Raw genomic sequence first — 10,773 nt, forward strand, 5'->3', positions numbered from 1 at the left:
ACTCAGAAATCCGCCTGCCTCTGCCTCCCAAGTGCTGGGATTAAAGGCGTGCGCCACCACGCCCGGCTTAAATAAATCTTTAAAAAACAGAAAACAAGGGCTGGAGAGATGGTTTAGCGGTTAGGAGCACTGACTGGCCCTGAGTTCAAATCCCAGCAACCACATGGTGGCTCACAACCATCCTAACAAGATCTGACACCCTCTTCTGGAGTGTCTGAAGACAGCTACAGTAAATAAATACAAATAAATAAATCTTTAAAAAAAAAAAACAGAAAACAAAAAAATAATAATAATAAGAGGCTTTCCTGAATATAAATATCCAGTTGTGTGTTGTTGTTGTTGTTGTTTTAAACTTCAATAGGAAAGTAAAATCCTTTACAGCCTAGCGATCTAACAAACTTTGACTTGCTAGGAGTCATTCTGAAGAATGATTCATAATTCAGTTTGATTACCAAATAATTCTGTTTGCTCAAATCTTGAGTGTGCTGTCTTTGATACCAGATAGACAGGAGCCCCGTGAGTACACTAGAGTATGCCGTGAGTGCAGAAGGCTGCTCACGCTGCCTGTTTGTCACAGCAAGTGTGCAGCAGGTGTGTCTGTGCCAAGGTGAACAGGCTCTGACCTCACCTTCCAAGGATAAATTGTAAACACCACTTCTGGGTCATTGGTTCAAGGCTATAATGGAATTTCATTAAATGGATTCTGTGGTTTTGATTCAAAGATTCTTGGCCAATTCAGGGGAAAGGATAAAACTCTGCACCCCCAGAGGGGAGAGAGGCCCTACAATGTAAACAGGCCCCCCAGAGGGGAGAGAGCCCCTACAATGTAAACAGGCCCCCCAGAGGGGAGAGGGCCCCTACAATGTAAACAGGACCTCTTGGCCTAATAGCTGGGTGAAAGTTGGAGTTCTTGGTATTTTAGATACCATTTTCTATTTGGGGGCTCCAGTTTTGAAAACTTAACCCTATACAATTAAATAAAAAGATACAGAAGATAAAAGTGGTCAGCTCTGTGTTAGGACCCCTTGGGTGGTAAGTCAGAAGCTCTGCGTGGCACAGTTACCAGCAGTGGTTTAGAGATGTAGGGATGGGCATGGTGAAGTACGCACGGAGCCTGCTGTTTCTCAGAATGGCTCTGTGCCTGGGCACGGAGTTCCAGCTGACGGATTGGGCCTGTTCAAATGTACAGACCTTTACTCCCAGATACTGGGGACGGGCAATTTCATAGGTGGCTCCTCAGTTCTTTTTGTGATTGGCCTCACTGGTCAGAAATACCTCCAGGCCAGCGTTTTTCTGAAGTGATTTTAGCCCACTTTTCAGCTTCCCTTACTGACATTAGGGACATAGTTTCTCTTATGAAGCAAAGGATTAATGTTGACAAAGGGACCCGAATGTTTCACATCAGTGCCTGAGAGGAGAGTTGACTGCCCTCGCAGACAGGCCGCATGCCAGAAATGGCGTCTTTGCAACTAAATCTTCTATCCAACAGGAGGTTTTTCTTAAAACTGTTTTCCGTAATGAGCTACTAACCAGACTTGTAGTAACCACTTAAGTAATGGAGCTCGAGGCCTTATTTCCTATGCATTTAAGCGTGCAGAGCAAATGTTTTCTCCCTGGGATGCCTTGTACAGAGCAAAATACCCTGCAACTACCATTCAGAAAACCACATGGATAACTTTTCTAGCCCATCGAGTTTGATTTATGATTATGAAAATCAAACATATGATTTATTTTTAAACCCGGGCGGTCATTTTTTTTTGTGACATTTTAAGTAATTGACACTTAGGAACACTTGAAAAAGCGACAGGAGTGGACTGTGCCCAGCACTTTCGGCTTCTCACCGTGTTTGACTTTGCCATAGTGTCTCGATGATTGGTTTTACAGAGCTCACTAGGTAGGCATAGAGCATAATAAACACACACATATATGGGCAATTTGGCAAAATCTACACGCCTTTATAAACCTGTAGACACCAAGAGGCCTGGGGCATGGGGGTGTGATTGAAATAAAGTGTGCCTAGCTCCAGGTGAAGCTGGGTTTTGGCTCGGGAAGCATCTGGGATTTGGGCCGGAGGAGCTGGGACCTGACCAATCCCTCCCTAGGTCTGGTGGAACAGTGAAAGGCCTGGAAGGAAGTGAACCCGGTGTTTAGCATGATGGAGAGATAAAGAAGCCAAGTGATCCGATAAGGGCCGGCCTGGCTGGCTGGTGTGTGCCATGGGGTGGGGTGGGCTGTGGGCTGTGCTGGGAAGGATTTATGGTGGTATGAAATTGGCTCTGTCCCTGAAGGAGACAGGAGAGGAGGGGGGGGGAGCAGAAGGTCACAGATGGCAGACGGAACCCTCTCCTGCAGGTGTGCCCGAGGTAACGTCCATCCTGAGTTTTAGGACCCTGTCTGCTGCTGAGGCTGGGCTCATATGCTGTCCCCTCAGGTGCCTGGCAGCTGGCATAGCTTTCACTCTGCAGACTAATTCTTCAGTGGGCAGGAGTGCTGTGGATTAGAGACACACCTTTGTGATTAAAGCCACCATGACTCTGACAAGTGACCTTCATCACTGCCTGACTGCAGGGTAGACTCTGCCTTCCTTTTGTAAAGAAAATGAAAACCACAAAGGAATGTCATCAGCCGCCAAGGCGATGGGCCAGTGCTGAGCAACTCCGGCAGGAGCACACATCCTCCACAGGACAAGACTGGGTAGCTCATCATGACTTCCTGCATGCAGCTCCTCTGTTTACTTCTGTAATGTGGCCTGCTTTGAGTCCAAATAAAAATGTCACAGCAGTTTCGAAATTGCTTTCTGTGCAATTACATCTTCATGTGTAACCTGTGACCCTTCCTTCTGGTTACCTATTAATGGAAGGAAAGTCCGAATTCTGATCCTGCCATAGGACCTCGCCTTCCTCCTCTTCATTTAGAGTGGTTGTGGGACATATTAGTCAGCATGTCGGAACCAGAAAGGGCTTTTCCTTAAAGAAAGCACATTTAAATTGATAGGTCCCCAGTCTAGCCAGTTTGGCTCAAGTGGTCATCACCTAATGTCATTGGTAATAACATTGGCTGTTCCAGTTCTAGCTTACGTTCTGACCTGACCGGGGCTTCATTCAGTTGATGTTGGGGCCACACCCAAAGTTTGCCAGTTTGGGAGGTTGTTTGTTTGTTTGTGTTTTGACAGTAGTAGCATGATTTGAAATGTTTTAAGATATACCAGTATAGTGTGTGTGTGTGTGTGTGTGTGTGTGTGTGTGTGTGTAATTTTTAAGTGGACCTGTCCTTTGCCTTCCTGCTGTACAGCCCTGCATAAACCCCCCATGTCTGTTGAATTCATTTTACAAAGCAGGGAAGGAGAAAGGCAGGGAGTTTTCCCTCTGTACTGTTTGATTTCAAGCAGGTATTTGACTGTAGAGTCCTGCTCAGGCAGTGTGTGGAGTGGCCGAGGAACTTTGGTGGGCCACAGATAGGAAGTGGTTGTCTCCTGGCATTACAACTGAATATCTACACATCAGACACGCCCGCGGCTGGTTTTAAGCTCCTCCCTCCCTCCTCTCCTGTGAAGGAAGGCACTTGTTAGGAGTAATCAGCTTGGAAGGCCAGAGGCCTGAGAGTGCAAAGCACACAGTCAGCCCTTGTACCCTGGGAGCAAAGGGCTGGGTTAATCTCTAATAAATTTATACTTAGGTGGCACACTTGATGTAGGTCTCTCCCTTTTCGTGTCGACTTCATCCCCTCAGATGAAGGAGGCACAGCTGAAACTTCAGAAAGTAAAAGCATGCTTTAGCCATGGTGTGGAGAGCCTTGGTTCCTATGTCAGCCATTGCCTGTGGCGTTGGTGCCCTTGTGGAATGTTTGACGAAGTATAGTGTATACCAGTAATTACTAATCTTAGGGATTCTTATTGTTTCTGGAATTGGTGTCATATAGGGAGAAAATGTGGGGTTCTTCAGAATTGCTTACATATATATATATATATAATCTAAACACATGGCACCCAGTAGGTTTTATTATTGTTGCTGTTGTACATGGCACCCAGTAGGTTTACTGTTGTTATCACTACTACTGCCATATTTGGGGGCATGTGTCATGGCACATGTGTGGAGACCAGGAGGACATCTTAAGGGAATCGGCTGTCTCCTTCATCACATAGATCCCAGAGATGATTGGATGATGACTTGGTGACACGTGCCTCTGCTTGCTGCGTCATCTCCTATCCAGTGTACTCAGTCCTCTCTAGATTCTAGGCTCATTAAATCTTGAGGTGAGCATAGAGCAGAGGTACGGATGTGAATATCTTCGTGTATAGCCTGTGACACTCCATTTGGGCAACCTATTAATGGAAAGGCAGTCCCAGCCTCTTAGAACTGGAAACTCATGCCTGTGATCGTTTTCTCTGTGATGTGACACTTGATCACCTTTAGGCTGGAGGGTCACAGGTTTGAGACCAGCCTCTGAGACCTATTAAGACCCTGTCTTAAAACAAAAACAATACAAAGGAATGGCTGGGTCATGGAGGTGGTAAAACCTGACCTGAGTTTGATCCCCAGGACCCACGTGGTGGAAGGAGAGAACCAATTCCCACAAATTGTCCTCTGACTTTCACACGTGCAGTGTGGCACACGCATAAATAAATGTAATTAAACACAAAATTTACATAGAATTTTAAAAAGTGGACTCCAGTTCAGTAGCCAAGCAGTTGCCTGGCATGCACAAGAGCATTCAATTCCCAACACTGCCCCCTACAAAAACCTATTATCATGTCTCCGTTACACTATTGTGGTTTGTAAGCAAGTGAGTATTGATATAGAGACTTTGCTAGCTTCAATTTTTAAAAGCCTATTCATATTACAGTTTCAGTCCATTGATTCTACAGCCTATCGGTGGGCTAGATACCATCGTAGGTTCTGTCGTGGTGAACAGAAGTGGCCAGCTGATGGGCCTACTGAGTCTTCTTATCCTGATGGGCAAATAGGTTCCAGGGCCAACAGTGTGAGGCTGGGGGCAGGGTGTCACTTACAGAAGATGTCACGAAAGAACTCTCTAATGGAGTGTGTTGTGTAGAGACCCAAGTGAAGCAGTGTGTGCCTCATTGCTGTGTGCTGAGAAAGGTGAGAAATGAGAGAAGAAGAAATGGCAATGGTGAGGTCCTGGAGCAGGAGTGTGGAAGGCCATCCTGGAAGCCATCGGAATGGGAGTGACATTTGGGAGGTAACATTTGGGCTGCCAGGACACAGGAATCAGTCAGACTAACCTCCGTGTTTGGGGAAATTGGACAGATGTGAACAGAAGATGCCAGTCATGGTACCAGTAGAGTAGCCTCAGGACAAGGTAAGGTCAGCATAGAGACCATGGGGTAATAAAAGGGGTGCCATAGAAGGGAGAACCCCCCCCCAAAGGTGGAAAGGCCCTAGGAAGGAAAAGTTTCATCTGACATGTGCTGCTAGAAATGGCTTAGACAACTAAGCAGAGAGAGACGCGTCACCATCCTGTGCTGTCGCTGGTCTGGGTTTGGGTAGGTAGGAGGCCAGCTAGAAATGTGAAGGTGGATGTTGTTGCCTGAGTCGGAGGGATGGGGAGTGGCTAAGTCAGTGTGACCGGAAGGTGTGATGGGGAGGTGGGGTGGGGTAGAGAGCCAAGATGGGTGTGATGGGCGAGGGCAGGTCTCAATCAACCAACTGTTGGTTTTCTCAATGAAACTAAAGGACACCATCACCTTAGAGACTAACTGAAGTCATCTTGGGCAGAGGGCAATGTCACAGACTACACATGGGGCTTTGAATAAGTCCTGTGGCCATGGTGCTGAATGCAGCAGCCCCTGGAGAGGTGGGGAGTTTGGGAAGCAGTTGGGGAGAGAGTGAGCAGGAGAGTCCTGGTCCTAGAGGGAAGGAGCGAGCTAGAGCCTGGAGGCCAGAACCGTGGAAGCAGGAGGTGCTGGTGTGCTTCAACTGGGTTAATGATGCCTCATACCAGAACTAGGGGAGGGAGAGTGTGGAGGCAAGAGAACGGGCCTTATCTATGAAGTAAGTTTGAGACCAACCTAAGTATCATAAGACTATCTAGAAGAAGGGGGGAAATGAGGTTTGGAGGTAGTGCCCATATTGGTGATAAGGTCAGGGGTTGACCTGGTGCCCTGGGGACTGATAGCTATGGTGGGTGTATTGGAAGCGTCCCAGAACTCCTTGGGCTGAGGTGTCGGCAAAATTCACAGGGGCATTGGTAATGTAAATAGCATACGTGCAGAGCACTGGCTGTTTCGCCTGACTGGTAAAGTTTAGTAACACACACCTATAGTATCATCGCTCTGAGACTGAGGCAGAAGGATCTTGAGTTCAAAGCCAGGCTAGGCTGTAGGGCAAAACCTTGATTCCAGAGTAAAAGAAGGAGCTGGAGAAAGCAGGTCCAATAGTCCATGTCCCCATCTCAGATCAGGGCAAGGATGTGTTTGCCTGAGAGTGGCCAAAAGGGCACCTTCCACTGAGTCTAGGTGAAGAAAGTAAATAGGACTTTTGTGAGGGACAGGATGTTGCCTGGGCGTGGGAAAGCAGTGACGTCACAGTAGCGGATCACAGAAAGTCTGGGTGATGCTGCCTTTGTGATGGGTGAGGGACAGACATGCAGGGGACAGAACGTCGCTTCTCAGGTTGTGGAGCCTGACCTGAGAGCCGAGGTGGGAAATGGTAAAGGGCGCTCCCTGTTCTTGCGTTTTTCAGCTCTTGCATATAGCGCCTGGCATACAGAAGATGGGGGTGTTTTTAATTAGGGGAAAAAAGGAGAATTACATGCAAAGGAGACCATCGGGCTGGAGAGATTGATGGCTTAGCGGTTAAGAGCACTGACTGCTCTGCCAGAGGTCCTGAGTTCAATTCCCAGCAACCACATGGTGGCTCACAACCATCTGTGATGGGATCCGATGTCCTCTTCGGTTGTTTCTGAAGACAGCTACAGTATACTCATATAAACTAAAATAAATAAATATTTTTAAAAAGTGAGAATGTGATTAATTTTGTCTTAAGCCAACAAAGAATGAAAAGAAGCTAAAGTTGGTCTTTGAGGAAGGGAAAGGATTTTTTTTAGCCGTAGTACAGTAGAGCTTAGGGCAAAAAATCATAAATTTAGACTGGAAAAGAGAGTCATAAACAAAGGCCACAGATGTGTAGAGTTGAACTGAAGCCTTTCCCACCCATGTGAGTGGTGCGTGGGGACTCATGCTTTAGAAGTGGATTTTGTTTGCTAAATAGGATTCTTAGCTTCATAAAACGTTAAAGCTTGGTCAATGATTGTAAACTAGGTTTAAAAGATTTAAGTTGTAACATCCTTTTAAGTAATGGGCTTGACTTTCCAACTCCAGTGTCAGATTGTAGAGATGAATTTATTCAGTCAGAATTTATAACACCCAGAACTGGAGAATATCAAGCCTGTGTATACATTCAAAGGCTCACAAATAAAAAGTGCGTCTCTTTGAAGATGGACTTGTATACTGCGTTACATGTTTTTCCTAATGTCAGGGTGGGCTCCCAGTCCGGGTTATTGTCAGGTCTATTTCTGCAGACAAGTCAAAAGAAGTGTCAGCTGGGACGCACGTTCTTGCAGCTACTAGACCGTTGTCATGCCCTTTCTTGTCGTTTTAGTGACAGCTATATTGTGCGTGTCAAGGCTGTGGTTATGACCAGAGATGACTCCAGCGGGGGATGGTTCCCACAGGAAGGAGGCGGGATCAGTCGCGTCGGGGTGTGTAAGGTCATGCACCCTGAAGGCAACGGAAGAAGCGGCTTTCTCATCCATGGCGAACGACAGAAAGACAAACTGGTAATGACAAGCACACATTGTGGGGGTTAAAATAGTGACGACTGATTCTGTACATAAGGACAGCTCGCTTCCCTTTCCCCTTACAGAGTGCGTATGGACCAGGGTATTTGACCATCTTGCTTGTGTTTCTGATTAATCAAGGTTATAACAGGTATTTAAAGCAAAAGTATGTTCTTTATTATTACAAGTCATATAATGACAAACTGTAGAGTCAGGGTTTTCCTTGTGAGATTTGGATGATAGAAGAAAACATGTGAGAGAGCATCGTCATCTAACTTCGGTTCCTTCTAAATAAACGTTTGTCTGCAAGATACTGGAGCTGGGGCTGGGAGGTGGCCCAGAGCATGAGTGTTCAATGTGCAAACATGAAGAACTGAGTCAGATCCCAGTACCCACATAAGAGCATGGTGGCTGTGGCCTTTTAACCCCAGCACTGTGATCGACAGGAGCGTCCCTGGGGCTTAACAACCCAGCCTTAGTTCCAGGTTCAGTGAGACACTCTGAGGAGAAAGATGAAGGGGGTGATAAAGCGACTTGATGTCGCCCTCTGATCTCCACTCACAGAAGCACACATACATGACACGCACACACACACACAGCTTTCATTGTCATAAGTAGTAAGTGGAGTGTCTTTGGTAAAGGAATATAAAAAACAGTAGCAGGACACTTCCATCAGTAACTGTGTGTGCTTATAGACAAATGTATGGGAAGTGATTCTTACCCCACGGGTGGCTACCATAGTCTGACGGAGGAACTTAGATGGCCATTACATGGGTTTATGATAGGGAGGAAGGCAGACCATCCAAGTCCATAAGCATGCACTTGACCCTGAACTGCACCCCTAGTGTAAGTTAGCCTATCTCCCCTTGCTTACTCTCTTTCTCTTGCTCAGGACTGAACCCAGGGCCTTCATGTGGTAGGCAAGCGCTTTCTCTGTAGATTGCTGTGTGTCCAAAGCCCTGCGTCTCCTTGAGATTGATTACTCTCTAAACATAGTCTTTGGAAGTATATAGCAGAAATCTACAGTGACTGAAAGTGTGATCGATGATATAGGCTCTCCCAAAGGAAATGCAGATGTCTCCACACTACGTTGCTGTTACATTTGAGAACCTGGGATGTGCAAAGTGTGTGTAGATACGTCTTTTTTTTTTTTTTTTTTTTTAACCAGCCACTTCTTAGGATTGAAGATTAAGATAAACAGATAAGACAGAGGGGTTTGTAAATAATCACAAATCGAGTAACTGAAATGCTATTTCACACTGGTTTGTTTCTAAGAATTCTCTCAGTATAAGCAGTGTGACCATACTATAAAGAAAATGAAGTGGCCAGGTACCTTGGTGCATGTATACCTTTAAATGCCAGCAGTGGGAGGCTGAGGCAGGCAGATCTCTTAAGTTCAAGGCCAGCCCAGTCTGATTTACACATGCATATTACATACACACACACAAAGTGTTTGCTCTTTTCATTATGACTGAATTATCCGTCAGTGTCCTTTGCATATTTATCTATTGGTACTTTACTCTTGGTATGTGTTTTAATTATTTGTCTTTCACTGGTATTCTTCTGCAGAATTTCTGTAGAAATTGTTTCTCTTGCATCCTCCTTTGTAGTCTGAGTTAGCAGGTTATCGTTACATGAAGGGTTCTGTATCCATTTTCCTGGTATTCCTCTGGCTTGTTGTAGAAAATGTCATCTTAGAATAGTCCCCATTTCTGGCTTTTTGAGATAGTCTCTCCTGTAACCCAAACTGGCTTCATAGCCAAGGATAACTTTGAACTCCTAATCCTCCTGACTGCACCTCCCAAAGTCTGGGGTTATAGATATGTGCCACAGCACCCAATTTTAAAACAGCCTTGAGACTGTCTAACCCAGCCTCTTCCTTTTAAAACTACATTTATGAACTTGTGTCTTGCCGGTGACATATACATAGTAAATGCAAATCTCCCTTTTTATCCAAGGAGCTGAAATGAAAAACTTCGGTTATATTCATGCCGGGGGTGGGGGGTAGAAAGAGAGACAGAGACAGAGAGACAGAGAGTGTGTGTGTCTCCAAGTGGCAGACAGCATGGGCCACCTTCTCTGTCCCTATGTCCACCTCCTGTGGCGTTGTGGACCAGCCTCTGTTTCTGAGGGACGTCTTCTTCAGATTTCTCCGTCTCTCCCTCCGTCCCTCTTCCTGTTCCCTTTGTAAGTATGTGACTCTGCTTCCATGCCCAGTGTACTTGAGTCACACACCTGTACCCTGCTCGTGCTTCATCTTTCTAACCCCCACTTTTTGTGTTTTGCTTCAGAAGTTCTGATTTCTGTCCCTGCTCCCACACCATCTTCAGAAACAGTGGCATCTCTTTGGTCTCCCAGCTTCTGTAAGGCACTAAGCCTCTGTAGCTCTGAAAGGGGGCAGGTGGTTGAAGGAAGCCCTTTTAAGGGGTGGGGAGAGTATGAAGTGAGGGAACTATGGTGGATTTTGGACTAAGCTTTGGATGGAGACTTAGTTCCCCTTAGTTCACGCAGCTGGGGTGTGCGTGAAATGCTCTTTTTCATAGGAGTGTATGAGGAGGTGATCCAAGGTACTGTGTGTGTTTATTTTAGTTATGTACTGGAGCCTGTGAGCTACTACTGATGTGGCTTCTACATATATTCTACATACATACATACATACATACATATATTGGTTCACAAGTAATTAGTGGTAGAATTTATGGCAGTAGAGAAAATCAGCTTGTTCGGAGAAATCTGTAAACTAAAATTCTGTAGCCCTGTCTAGCCTGGGCTAGCCAGGCTGACCTCAGACTCGTGGTTAATTGGCCTCCCTCTGCCTTCTGGGATTAAGAAGAACCTGCCAGGCTGGTGAGATGGCTCAGTGGGTAAGAGCACCCGATTGCTCTTCCGAAGGTCCGGAGTTCAAATCCCAGCAACCACATGGTGGCTCACAACCATCTGGAACGAGATCTGACTCCCTCTTCTGGAGTGTCTGAA

At 46.0% G+C, this 10,773-nt stretch overlaps 1 protein-coding gene across 2 annotated transcripts in view; it reads left to right on the forward strand.

Moving 5' to 3' along the window:
* The window catches only part of Spred2 (sprouty related EVH1 domain containing 2), a 101,180-nt gene that overhangs the window by 67,628 nt on the left and 22,779 nt on the right, over positions 1-10,773 (forward strand). For both annotated transcript variants that reach the window (XM_021177869.2, XM_029483225.1), the window contains exon 2: positions 7,620-7,797. In XM_021177869.2, coding sequence (XP_021033528.1) covers positions 7,620-7,797 — 178 coding nt within the window. The remainder of the gene's footprint in view (positions 1-7,619; positions 7,798-10,773) is intronic.

This window comes from Mus caroli, chromosome 11 (assembly GCF_900094665.2).
Source record: "Mus caroli chromosome 11, CAROLI_EIJ_v1.1, whole genome shotgun sequence".
Classification (NCBI taxonomy): Eukaryota; Metazoa; Chordata; class Mammalia; order Rodentia; family Muridae; genus Mus; species Mus caroli.